This window comes from Carassius carassius, chromosome 18, assembly GCF_963082965.1.
Source record: "Carassius carassius chromosome 18, fCarCar2.1, whole genome shotgun sequence".
Lineage (NCBI taxonomy): Eukaryota > Metazoa > Chordata > Actinopteri > Cypriniformes > Cyprinidae > Carassius > Carassius carassius.
This window is the reverse complement of record NC_081772.1, coordinates 13,986,569-14,000,822: the sequence shown is the minus strand read 5'-3', so window position 1 is coordinate 14,000,822 and position 14,254 is coordinate 13,986,569. Positions and strand designations below refer to the sequence as shown.

At 36.8% G+C, this 14,254-nt stretch overlaps 1 protein-coding gene across 2 annotated transcripts in view; it reads left to right on the top strand.

Moving 5' to 3' along the window:
* LOC132092465 (nesprin-1-like) overlaps positions 1-13,713 on the top strand; it is a 66,830-nt gene extending 53,117 nt beyond the window's left edge. Inside the window, exons 76-91 of one of the 2 annotated variants that reach the window (XM_059498709.1) lie at positions 3,426-3,588; positions 4,027-4,214; positions 5,190-5,340; positions 5,644-5,826; positions 6,307-6,444; positions 7,017-7,208; positions 7,314-7,614; positions 7,718-7,786; positions 8,408-8,511; positions 8,944-9,120; positions 9,849-10,049; positions 10,580-10,708; positions 11,077-11,289; positions 11,419-11,514; positions 11,931-11,989; positions 13,246-13,713. In XM_059498709.1, the coding sequence (XP_059354692.1) occupies positions 3,426-3,588; positions 4,027-4,214; positions 5,190-5,340; positions 5,644-5,826; positions 6,307-6,444; positions 7,017-7,208; positions 7,314-7,614; positions 7,718-7,786; positions 8,408-8,511; positions 8,944-9,120; positions 9,849-10,049; positions 10,580-10,708; positions 11,077-11,289; positions 11,419-11,514; positions 11,931-11,989; positions 13,246-13,507 (2,626 nt within the window). In that variant the 3' untranslated portion in view covers positions 13,508-13,713. Of the gene's footprint in view, positions 1-3,425; positions 3,589-4,026; positions 4,215-5,189; positions 5,341-5,643; positions 5,827-6,306; positions 6,445-7,016; positions 7,209-7,313; positions 7,615-7,717; positions 7,787-8,407; positions 8,512-8,943; positions 9,121-9,848; positions 10,050-10,579; positions 10,709-11,076; positions 11,296-11,418; positions 11,542-11,930; positions 11,990-13,245 lie in introns of both variants that reach the window. The other variant, XM_059498708.1, reaches the window with a different exon arrangement.
* The last annotated feature ends 541 nt before the right edge of the window (positions 13,714-14,254 follow it).

Here is a 14,254-nt window from a genome sequence, read left to right as displayed (position 1 = left end):
GGTAAAAGCAAATTGCCTGCAGTCAGGACTAAAAGCCTCTTACATGTGTGGTGTTGATTTCATTGTGGCCAGTGTGTGAGAGGGTCATCCTCTTTCACACTCATGTGCATTAGCTCTGTGTGACTGTCTTGATTTTTCCTTGTATACTGACATACCTTTATTTGGATACAATTAAAGAGATAAAGAGATTTTGCTCAAGAAAAAGTATCCACACTGTTTACATAGATACACTGACACACACTTTCTCTCACAAACACGTTTACTTGGCTTTCTAAATGCAGGGCATTCCAACTTATATTGCAGTTAAAAATACAATAACCTATCCCTAACAGAAAACCTACTGCATTTCTTCAATCAAAAAAACTTTTTATTTATTTTAGATTATTAATACAACTATTCTATCCTAATAATTAGAACAGTCTATTAATAAAACAGCCACAGGCTCAGCACCCACCTACTTCCACTCACTGCTATGGATCTACATCCCCTCCAGAAGTCTGTGATTCGCTAGTGAGCGACGCCTCGTGCTACCAACACAGAGAGGCTAAAAATCACTTTCCAGAACATTCTCGTTCACCATTCCTGGCTGGTGGAATGATCTTCCCACCCCAATCCAGAATGCTGAATCCCTGGCAATTTTCAAGCGACAGCTGAAAACTCATCTTTTTCAAAGCTACTTCATCATAAAAAATAAAAAACCTTCCCCTTTATTTATTCCTTCTCTTTATAGCTTGTACTTATTTGAAAAATGCCTAAAACCTGGCCTTTTTAAGAAGAATTGCTTTATGTATCCCCCAATTGTAAGTCGCTTTGGATAAAAGCGTCTGCAAAATGACTAAATGTATGTAAATTTAATACAAAATATCCCAAAAGGACGTCTTTTCCCATTTAACTAATTTTTGTTTAAGTATGTACACATACACACATAAACATTGTTTTATTGTAATTTTGGATTTCCAAATTAGTCAAATTTTTGTATTTCCCAATTAGCATTTTTCTTAATATAACCTTGCACAAAGATAATGAAAATTACTCTATTTTTATTTTATTTTTTATTTAGTTTACTTTTAAATAGGTGAACTAAGTAAATGAGTTGAATACAATTAATATTGAATACTCATCTCTAACTGGTTGTGTTAGATTTTGCTGTATTTGGCTGAGCAAAGATTTGGGTGGCTCGCCAATGTAATACATTTCTCTAAAACATAAAATAAGTAAACTTGAACAGAGTCCTTTTGAGGAGAAGAATTATTGAAGGTAGTGTGTAGCACAGATCTTCAGCAGCAACGTCAGCGTGTCGGCCTTCAAAATATCTGAACCCTGTAAGAGTCCTAGCTTCTCCCTGAGCTCTGTCTGTGAGACAGAACTTTATACCTAATAACTAATGGCCTTCAAACAATAGACTGATACCATTAGGACCTCATACTGGAGAGACAGGATATGGTTTACACAGGTAACATCAGGAAGGATGACATATCAGAAGTTGATTAAACAAGAAAGAATGATACACAAAATCCTTCAGTTGGTTTCAAATTTGGTTTGGTAATTGGTTTCAACAAAGGTTAGAACATTGCTGTAAATAATAAGAAAATGAACACCGGTTTAACAAAAATCAACAGCAATAATAGACTACTTTAAAAAACTGCAAAACAACTATTTTTAAGGTCCTATTTTAGTTTTAAATCTAAAGAAATGTTGAATGTCTTCATTTTTTCTTAATATTCTTATGAATCAAAATAAAATAAAAAGATCAGTTTTTGTTTATATGAATAATGACAGACACAGACATTCCAGTCGTCTTATTTTAGCCACAGCAGTATTTGTCACTCCCAGCTGCTCATGCCTGTACTTGAGAGCAGTTCACACACACATGCTCAGACACCCCACACACTAACCAGGGCACTAGAGAAATCCTGGTCACTTTGTTGTGACCAGTTGAGACGAAAGAGAAGGGGAATTTTGACAGGGTGGAAGTTTTTCTTTCTTTTGGGACAGTTGATTGAGAGGATTAGGCCCAATGGTGCTGGATATGGGCACTGATAACATGACAAGAAGCCCTGGACAGGACTCAGATCTGCCGGAGTGTGACCGTGACATTAACAGGCAGGAAAACATTTATCCACTTATTATTTACATATTACAGATTCTCTTTTTATGCAATTTCATTTTCATTTTGCCATGCATTGTGGTATTTTCTGTCATATTTAGACATGTATTAATGCGAAGTGTCTGAAATGTAGTTTATTTGATTATATTGGTGAAATATGTAGCTTGAGTTGCTTAAGTTAAGCTATCATTTCTTTTCTCCACATATTTGATTGCCCAGTAGACCAGAGAGTTTCACTGAAAACCTGGAGAAATGGAGAAAACGTTATACCGTGCTGTATTTGTTGACCTTCTGTTGTTGTTGCGGTGGTTTTGTGCTTTAGGAATGTAGCTTGAAGCACAGTCACACTGAACTGTTCACATACCAGGGTTACATGAGGGCTTAATCTCACCTGATCAAACAATTTCTGTATTTTAGCTAACTGCCTACTGCATACACCAAAGTTTCAATCAAAGTTGGCTGAAGTTGAAACATGTCCACTCTACATCTGTGCTATTTGCTTCATGTCCAGTATGAGATAAGACATTTTTCTGAGATCTAGATCTGGAATGGTGGCACAGCTGAAACATGCTATGCTGGTATGCGTGACTGTGTGTCGCGGCGCTGTGTTGAGCATCTGATTCTTTATTTTTATCCACATTCAGGATTTCTAGGAAACACGAACACCACTCGATTGCATTCTACCTCTGCTTATATTGTCATATATGCAAAACGCCATGACCTTACATCAGTTAACAAGTGATAAAGTAACTTCATAAATCTACTATTAAAATTGGCAAATGTAATGCATTTGCATTGAACTTGCATATGTAAACTATATGTGTATATATATTTACACTGAAATGAGACATGAGAAATGAGAACCGATATTGTGTTTTCATGACTCTTGCAATACTGATTACTTTTCTTTAAATTAATTGTTGACAAAAAAATTAAAATAATATATTTTTTAAACTATTATAATATGAACTTAATATACTTTATTATTAATATTAATTAATATTTGATTATATGTATTTTTTATTCAAATTTATATGTATAATAACATCTTTTCTGTATTGTTGTCTTTGTTTTGGGCTTTGTATAACTTTAAAACATAAAATGCTATGTTATCAAAAGACATGCAATACTATAAAGGTTTTTATTACTATGAGTGTATTTACTGACTCTTTAAAGGCAAATTTCATTCCGATCTTACGTTTCTTTGATAAAACATGAAAGACGTTTGCACTGCACAGTCCTGGCTTATAGCCTTATTACACTTTTTGCAGAATGTTATATTAATAAAGTCTCTTTACTCTGTCTCTGGGGTCTGTAGGGTAAAGAAGTTGCGGGAGACACTGGTGGCTGTGCAGCAACTTGATAAGAACATGAGCAGTCTGCGCTCCTGGCTGGCTAACATTGAGACTGAACTCTCACAACCCATCATCTATGAAACCTGTGACTCACATGAGATCCAAAGAAAACTTAACCAGCAACAGGTAACGCACACACACACAGAAAAGGCATTAATTTACATATGGTCGCATAAAAGTCTGTCAGTATAGTAAGTCTTACGAAAACTGGTATTAAATCTATCCAAGTAAAATAGGAGTTGAAAAGCCCTGTAAGAACTTGACTTCATCTGGCTTAGTCACTGACCCACTTACTGTTTCAGTATAATAATGTATCATCACTTTACCCAGCAACAGCCAGCATATATCAACCTCTTTCTGCATCTGAGACAAATTATCACTGTAAAGAAGCAATGTTAGTCAAACATTTTTAGAACTGATGATGCCACAAGATTAAACATATTTGTAGAGAAATGCATGACCTCTGCCTAATAATCTGAAATGAAATGTCTAGAAACTAGCAAAAAATGATCAAAATGTCAGATGTCGTGAGAAGCTCAGTGTAAGTCTGCTATCTCTGTGCAGGATCTGCAGCGTGACATTGAGAAGCATAGCACGGGTGTGGCATCAGTGCTGAACCTGTGTGAGGTGCTGCTGCACGACTGTGACGCCTGTGCCACAGAGACCGAGTGTGAATCCATCCAGCAGGCCACACGCAGCCTCGATCGCCGTTGGAGAAACATCTGTGCTGTTGCTATGGAGAGGAGGCTGAAGTGAGTGTGTTTGTGTGTCATTTATAAGTAAATTGATGCATTGGAAAATGTACACATTGGTCTCTGTGTAAAAGTAACCTGCTGTTCAAAAGTTTGGGCTGAGTGGAGTGGAGTGGCAACAATTTCCCCTTTGCGCTCCGAGCATTCAATAATCACTCCACTCCAGGTTCAGCATTTCCCGCTCCTCGCTCCACTGATCAGAAATTCTGCTCCGCCTTCACTCCATGACGAAATTCACAGATAAAGTATTTCAGTATGTTTTGAAATTCTGTTCAGAACTTTTTACGATTTTAATATTAAACAAAAAATAAATACACTATACTAGAAGAATAGTTTTGACATGGTTTAGCCCACATGTATATTAAAGGACTGTTTAACTCACTTGTCTTTCTTCTATGGCGAACCTGAGGGTTGTAGGTACTTCAGAAATAGTGAGAATATGCTGTAACAATTCCGTTTTAAGATGATAAATCACATAACAGCGTTGCCAATAATTTTTTGCACTCCTGAATGTTTCTATGTGCGTGCAATCTGTACATTAAGTGCAAGCTTGTGTTGTGTGCACGTGCAACAATGTAGTAGCGCATTAGTTTAGAGCGGAGATTAACTTCCTGTACAATAAGCTGTTTTAAAATGTGATTTCACCCAATCAATATTGAGTATCCACATGCTATAGACAGACATGCCTGAGAAATAATCTTCCGCATATCCATGAGTGATTCACTTATTTGTAAAACAGCTAATGATGTTTAATGCTTGAATAGGAGTAATGGCTGCTGAAAATTCAGCTTTGCCATCACGGTAGATGGACAGCATAAGAGACTTCTTTGAAAAACATTTTTTTAAATCCCAAAAGTTTGAGCTGTATATGCTAATGAAGACTGTAGTTCATGAAAGTTCTGATGAATAGTTGAAAATGAGCTATTTAGTATAGTTAAAGTATGTGTTTGAAACTCATCGTATGTGTTTTTGCAGGATTGAGGAGACGTGGAGATTGTGGCAGAAGTTTCTGGATGATTACTCCCGTTTTGAAGAGTGGCTGAAAGTGTCAGAGAGGACAGCAGCTCTGCCCAACTCTTCTGGAGTGCTGTACACCGTTGCTAAAGTGGAGCTGAAGAAGTTTGAGGTACTCCGAGATCCACAGAGAGAGTTAATAAGGTTGAGGCAGTGAGTCAAGAGGATAATGATGAATAGGGCCTGAATACAAAAAAAGTAACAAGAATACTGTTGGGAAATAAAAAAAAGGATCACTTCTGACATCTATTGTCAAAAGTCCAGTCTACTTCAACCTTTAGTCTTTTACAATTTGTAAAATGTCGTTGTTGACTGAAACAAATGCAAAATTATTATTTCTTTTAAACATGCTCTTAATTAAGATGTAGTTTTCACTTTTTCCAGTTTGTGAATTTAAGATTTTTTTGCATCACAGGCATTTCAGAGACAGGTACAGGAGTGTCTGACCCAACTAGAGCTGATCAATAAGCAGTATCGAAGGCTAGCACGTGAGAACCGCACAGACTCATCCTGCCATTTACGACAAATAGTGCATGATGGGAACCGGCGCTGGGATATTCTCCAGAGGAGAGTAGCTGCCATCTTGCGCCGACTCAAGGTGATATATTGTATGTATTATATACACTACCGTTCAATAGTTTGGGGTCAGTAAGATTTTTTTTTAAAGAAAATAATAATAATAATAATATATATATACACACACACACATATATACATATTTACAGCATGGACACATTTAATTGATCAAAAGTGACAGTAAAGGCATTTATTGTTACAAAAGATTTCTATTTCAAATAAATGCTGTTCTTTAGAACTTTTTACCCATCCAAGAATTCAGAAAAACAAAACATACATTACAGTTTTCACAAAAATATTAAGCAGCACAAGTATTTTCAACACTGATAATAATAGGTAATGATTAGAATGGTAAGTAATGCATATTAGAATGATTTCTAAAGAATCATGTGACACTGAAGACTGAAGTAATAACTTATCGTTTATATACTTATATATTCAGAACCTAAACTACATAAAGCAGCAGCATGATTAATTGACTTGTTATTCTTTTGTCCGGCAGCATTTCATTTGTCAGAGAGAGGAGTTTGAAACAGCCCGGGACGGTATTCTGGTATGGCTGACTGAGATGGACCTGCAGCTCACCAACATCGAGCATTTCTCAGAGTGTGACGTTCAGGCCAAGATCAAACAACTAAAGGTCAGGGCTGTGTGAGCATACATGAATAATTAAAAAAATTTAAGAATATGAACATGTAAGTGCTATAGCCTTGTGGGCAGCACTCCGACATATGGCCCAGCAATGCTTCAGGGAGACTTGAGTTTGATTCCCAGTCCTGATCATGATTATTTATTGTCTGTCCTTATACTGTCATGTCAAAATAAATGCAAGACAGGTAGATGTTTAAGAATATTTGGTGAATTTGAATATTCATCATAGCCAAATAGCTTTATACCTTGACAATTCACTAACATGCAAGATATTTATGTGACCCTGGCCCACAAAATCATTCTTAAGGATTATACATCAGCTGAAAGCTAATCGATAAATCGATAAATTTGACCCATACAAATTTTTATTTTACTTATTTTTTTACTATTGCTAAAAATATACCCCAGCAACTTAAGACTGGTTTTGTGCTCCAGGGTCACATATTTTAGACCTGGGTATTGCTTACACAAAATTATTTTTACTTGTTCTGTAGATCATTTACTTTTAAATTGTATTCAAAATTACTTTTCACTTTACTTGTGAACACTTGTGCATTCCAGGCATTCCAGCAGGAGATCGTTCTGAACATGGGTAAGATGGAGAGTGTGTTTGGGCAGGGGGAGGTGCTGATGGAGAAGAGTGAGCCTCTGGATGCTGCTGTCATAGAGGAGGAGCTGGATGAGCTGCAGAGATACTCTAGGGAGGTGTTCGGTCGGGTGGAGCGCTACTACAGGAAACTCACACGCCTGCCGGTAAGACACACAAATTCAGACATGCAAGCACACTTGTTTATATCTCAGCTTTTGCTTTGCTTGTGTAAATGTGGTTGTTACTTTTATGGTACCTCCCATTCACAGCTAACCGATGATGAGTGTGAAGGCTCAGATCATGAATTCGAGTCAGGTGACCTCTCAGACCTTCAGTGGGGTAAGGATGGTGCTATGCCCCAGACTTCTAGCAGACCACCTTCAGCTGGCACTGTTCCTATTCACACAAACGGCTCCGGCCGGGACACCCCTGCCAGTGTAGACTCCATCCCTCTAGAATGGGACCACGACTATGACCTGGACCCCATGGGCTGTTCCATGTCTGCACAACGGGGCAGACAAAAAGATGAGGATGAGGAGTTACTGTGTTTGGCCACTGCAGCACTTACAGGTGAGTGTTTGCTTGACCTGAAGGATGTTCATGAGATAATGCTCCAGCTGCTTCTTCTTTGTAAACTGTTGGTATGCTTTGTTGTGTATCTCTCGTTCCACAGACGTAGTGATTCCTGAGAGCCCTGAAGCTTATATAAAACTAACAGAAAACACATTGAGGTCCTCCTCTGGTAGGCAATATGTGGTGGCATGCTAAATTAATGCTAATCTACATTGCATGCTATCATATTGCATGAACTGCACTATTACATGAATTCGAAAAACAAAAAATGCATGGCAAATATTCTGACAGATCTGGACTATTAAGTTTTCCAACTTTAAATTCGCTCTAAAATCAAACAATGCCAATCGTCATTGAATGTGAAAACAATTAAGAGAAAATAAAGTTTTAAAGCACCTCCAAAAGAGAATTGAGTTGAGCATTTGATGAAAAAAGAGGTTTCAAGTGTAGTCCAGTGGAAATAACCACATGTATGCCACAAGGTACGCTGTTAGGACAAGACCACTGCATGGATCAGTTTTAAGTGCCATTTCATTCCAACATATAACATATTTTGTTATTTTGTTTTATAATTCACTGTTATAACTGAAAATGTTACATAAAACAAATGAGTTGTCTGCATAATATTCAAATTCCATTTTTAGCGAATAACGTGATTAAAACTTCACGTTTTAAAGCTTTACAAAACTCCTAATACACTCACTGTTATCACAGAATGACTATTTCAGAATTATCTTTTTTAAAAGGTGGTCATGTCATCTCATGTTAATCTATACATTAATTCCTTCAGGTGAAGCAGTTCGATTATTAGACAATATTATGGACACCAGCCACTACAGCCTCCAGCAGACAGATGGCACTATGGGTGGACATGACACCTCTTACATGGGCTATGTAAGTAAAGATTCAGTTTAGTCCAGGGGTCAGCTAGTAAGTTTGGCATCGGGCCCAAAAAAATATTTATCACTAGATGGTGGGCCAGAACATAATCAAAGGATAACTTAAGAAATGAATTGATGAAAAATTCAACCAGAACTGCCTGTGACAGACTCTGCCTTCGCTCTGTGTCTAAAGTATCTAAGTTTGTTTGAAATATCACAGTTCTGTTCATAACGTATATATTATCAAATAAAAAATAAAACGTTTCAAAGTGGCTTTTTGGAACACTGGCGTTCAAACTTTTTTCCTTCCACATGACAAGCTAATAACATGGTTGTCATCATTAGGTATAATTGCTGCTTTTTGCAGTGTAAATTTAGTTTCTGATGAAAATAACAGTAAGTTTTCTTCAGTTATTTTACCTATGGATCGATGCATTTCTTACAGTTTGCTGATTCAGATCGAAAAAAGAGAGAAAACCTGATGCTTTGGCAAAAGATGACCTCTGACCGGGACGCCATGGAGGCATGGCTTGGTCAGGCTGAGACGGAGTTAGAAGAACTGAGAAGGAAAGATCTCAGTGCAGATATACACACTATTGAGCAGAGAATTAGAAAACTCAAGGTTTGTGTCACCTGCTACATATTTGTACATGTGAATTTGTGTTTGTGCATATTTGCTGAGTGATTTAGTAATTTTTTCCTTTCTAATGCTGTTAATTGTCTGCAAATCTGACCAGGCTGTTTATTCATGAATCAGCCCAAAGGCTATTTTGCCATGGGTTCCCTTTGGAATAGCTAATGGCTTTTTTTTATTTTTTTATCTGTTTTCTTTTTATGGGTAAGGTCTGTGGTTAACAATCCTTACAGTGACATTCCCATTCTACAATATAAATCAAGAATTGCTATTCTAAAAGCACATTAGAAAAAACCAACAGGACCCCTGGTGAATTAGCCAGTCATTGGCATACAGTCAACATTTTCTAAATTTCAGTCAAGTCATTGTGCTCATGTGACTGAAATCCCCAAAATCAGATTGAAAATTAGATTTCTTCTATCTGCTTTATTGCTTTATTGCAAATGTACTAATTCATATTACTATAAATATAATAGTTAACCATGTCCAAGCTGTAAACAGATGCATTGGGCACTGGCAGGTCCATGTGTGGGTTGCTCACATGTCTACACCTTAAAACAAGTCTTGCTCACACACACCTTCCCTTCAGAACAATTTAACAACAGAGGTGAACCAAAGGCTTGCACCCAACTACACATAATTTCTTGGTAACATAATGCAATCTCTAAAATGAACACACACATTTCTAACAATGCTTCACTCTTGTGTCCCAACAGGAGTTAGAGAAGGCAATGGATTCCCGTAAGTCCAAAGTACCGTCCATTAACTTAAACAGCATAACACTACTCCAGTCAGACTCAGAGGAGAGCCAGGATCTACAAGTGAAACTGAAAGAGATGAACTCACGCTGGGATCGACTGGGAAAATCACTTAAGGATTGGAGAACAGCTCTTCAGGATGCACTGATGCAGTGTCAGGTACACACACAGACAGCACCTACATGTACACTACTGTTCAAAAGTCAGAAAGAGGGTTTTTTTTGGGGGGGGGGGGGGGGTTGGGTGGGGGGGGTTCAGTAAAGACATTTGTAATGTTACAACAAAAATTTTTTTTTTTTTTTTGAATTATCCAGGTTTCCAAAAAATAATAGTTGGCAGCAAAAGAGTTTTCAACATTGATAATAAGAAACGTTTCTTGAGCACCAAATGAGCATATTCGAATGATTTCTGAAGGATCATGTGACACTGAAGACTGGAGTAATGATGCTGGAAATTCAGCTTTTCATCACAGGATTAAATTCCATTTTACAATATATTACAAAATAAAACAGATATTTTACATTTTAAATAATTTTTCTAAATATTTTAATCAAGTAAATACAGCCTTGGTGAGCAAGAAAGACTTCTTTCAAAACCATGACAAAAATCTTTTTGAATGGTATTGTACATTAAATGAAACACGCAGAGGCAGGTACTGTCATTCTCTCACACTTCTTGCTTCTCCACAGGAGTTCCATGAGCTGAGTCATGGTCTTCTTCTCTGGCTGGAAAACATTGACCGCCGGAGAAATGAGATTATCCCAATAGCACCAGGGCTAGATCGGCCTACACTTCAAGCTCATTACAGAGCACTAAAGGTACCTGTGAACAGGTCACTGCTTCTATATGGGCTGAATACATATTTTGTCTATACTATTCACCCTATACTGTATGCAGAATAAGAGAGGAAGAATAAAGCAGCTATTCTCATAGTATGTTGAAAACCGTATGTAAAAAGGTGTCTGGATGGGAAAATATTTCTTCATTTGAGTCAAGTCACCAAGAAGACAGTGTTCTCTTGCTTTTTTAGCCATCTACTGTTCTTTAAAGTATGTTTTTCATCATTGCATTATGCACATTTGAGTTCATCCATTGTCAAAAAAAGTTCTTAAAATTGTGGGAAAAAATGTATTAGAACAGACGTTTCATTTTATCAAGTGAAACATCGACATGCTTTTGTCTGCAGCAAACCCAGTGGGAGCTGCTGGAGACGGAGCAGAAGGTGGACAGTCTGCAGGAGCTCTCAGGACAGCTGCTGGTGCAGACACATGGTGGCAAGTGTCTGGAAGCCCAGGAGAGGATGCATGTCATCGGGAACCGTCTGCAACTGCTCCTGAAAGCTGTGGCCACTGACATTGAACTGCTAGAAAAAGAACTCCAGGCTTCTGGGAACAGACAGGTCAATCTACAAATCTACATTCAGTGTTTATTCATCTCTTTACTGACCATTTGTTCAGTTTTAACAGATAAAAAAACAACATTAGACAATGTCCATAATATCAGAATTTATTGGATCTCCATTTCAAAGCTAATACTCAGATCTTCACCCAACTTACAGGATGCGACCCTCTGGTCTGTTACGGATGACGCTGATACTTCTGGATTGGCCAGGCCGGTTTCAGAGGTCAGCGTTTCCACTAAACGACAATCGGTAATGCATCTTCTCTGCCTTTTTTGATATTATTATGTCCTGCTAAATTGAGGTGGTTGAGCTTGTAACAAGGGAATATTTTCTAAATGTTGGTTCCCATATAATGTTCCTCACTGACAAAATCCCCTGGAATATTTGCTCACTTCCTCATCCCCTGTAAATATGTTGGTTTTGATGTTTATTTGTGGCTCCAGAAGTACTTTGCTTCCAATTAAATTTATACTGGCTTTACCTTTCAGACATGCTTAAAATCAAATCAAGCCATACTAAATTTTAGTGGATTTGTTTGAAGATTTCTGCTTGTCACCACAAGCTTGGTCTTTTTTTGCTGGACTGAAACATTCTTTCTTTCTTGTACCCCTCCCTACCTTTTGCTCATTGCACAACAGCTACGAGGCAAATGTAGTGTGTCAGAAGCAGGATCGTCAGCCAGACTTTCACGTCACAGGTAACTGTCTCCCTCTTCAGAATGCAGGGCGGATGATGGAACTCATTTCAGATCAGAACACCAGTTGTTCAGTTCTAGGAAAGGAATTTGTTTTGGTTCCTAGTCAAGGATTCTTAGTAATCGTATGTGTCATTTCCCCCAAGAACATAATATTGTGTCTGTCAGTGTAACTTTGTGTCCTTTGAACATAAAAGGTTTGAAGAAACTATGTTCAAAATCCTGATGCGTCCATCATCTTTCTCCATTCTTGATGCCACGTGAAAATACTGACATTTATTAGTCATTTTCAAAACCATGTTTTGGGGGTTTGTTATTTTTTTATGCAAACAATTCTTTGTGATGCTCTCACACTCATCTCTGCCTTATAGCAAAATGTACAAAAATACAGAAAACCAGCCATATTGTGTGAAGCTTTCGGATACATTTCATTAACAACATTAACAAGCATAAACTGTATGTAATGCTTAACAAAGTATTATTTATTTTACATTAAATAGATAGAAAGGCCACAAAACTTTAATTTATATATTTTCATATTTAAATGCCTTACGCATTATTTCATGTTTGTTGTGTCTTCTTAATGAAATATATTATTAAGTATTACAAAATACTCACTACTGAGTATAAATACTCATGATCTTTATAATAGCACACATATGGAAGTGTGATCTTTCCAAGAACAAAAGATTTATGCATAAAACATGGACTTCTGTGAGTTATCATCATATGCAAATACCAAAACAGTGACAGATGTTGTCAAAACTGTTTGCTTTGTTTAAGATGGATGAGAATTGAGTTGTCAATGCAAATATCCTTGGATGGAGAAAAGTCCAAAAATCATGTTTGTGAAATTTGAAGCTGTTTTATTTTAGTATTACTTATATATTATTGTATTTATTACAATTTTGAATTAGCATTTACTTTAATTTTTTATTTTAAGTTGATATTTTATCTATATAGCTTTCATTTTTATTTCAGATTTAACTTTAATAATTTTAGTACATTATTAACTTAAACTTTAGTTAGTTGCCAAGGCAACATTTCTCATTTTCTTTTAATATATATTTTTTAATTTTTACTTTTATTTCACAACAGTTTTAAATAGTTTAGTTATGGTTTGAGTTAATGATAACAACACTGAGTTAAAAGGTTAGCTTTTAAAACAAATCACCCTTTCACATGATTAACTGAATGGTAGATGTTCTATGTTGTGAGTAGCACAGATTATTCTAATCTATTATCATGATGTTTTGTAGGTTGCCCAGCGGTTCTGGCTGCGTTTCGTCTCTCTCTGGTTCCTCCGGGTCACAAGGTGGCGCTGCTGTGGCTCGCTGTCAGCCCTTTCTGCTGCGGGTGCTCAGGGCAGCTCTTCCTCTGCAGCTCCTGCTGCTTCTAATAGTGGGCCTGACCTGTCTGGTGCCCACGACTGAGCAGGATTACAGTTGTACCCATGCAAACAATTTTGCCCGGTCTTTTCATCCCATGCTCCGCTACATGAACGGCCCACCGCCTGTATGAGCAGGAGGACACTTTAGGAATGCCTTCACAGAATGGACTAGTGTTATCCAAAGCTGATTATTCCTGTTCCTGTACAGTTACTGCTGCTAATTTCATTTTTCACTAAACAGAGTACTATTGAGCTTATTGCAATGTAGACTAGTGTTGGACAGCCAAACTGGTAAACCTTTTCTGTTCCAAGGAAACAGAAGAAAAACTATGGAATTGTATATGTGTAAATTTATTTTATTAGGATAAACCCCTTGAGATGCATCATCTCGTTTTCAAGGGGGTCCTAAATTATGTACTTAATAGCACTGACATAAGCATAAGGTACTGCACTTATACCGACCAAGAAAATAGCCAAAATTGTTTGCTTAGGCTAAGGAAAGTGTTTTATTTTTATTTTTGTATTATTTAAAACTGTAGAAAAAGTTATTTTGAATATTACTTAAATGATATTTTGCATGGCATTTAAAATTTTATTTTTATTTTATGGCATGGAGTTCACTTTTTTTTATTCTCCAGATATGTAAAACAGCCCTTTATGTAGCTCTATGGGAGAAGTGTGCTTTTTATAACATTTATCTACTTACTGTATCTTAACTTGTGTGTTATGACAATGAGTGTGACAAAAACATTATGATTGCGATGTCTATTTCTGTATGTACAGTTTGCTAATGCTGACAATAAAGACACATCTTTTCATTTAATATATATATACATTTTACTAGTCTGCCCATTCTGTATAGTTAAAAGTATCATTTT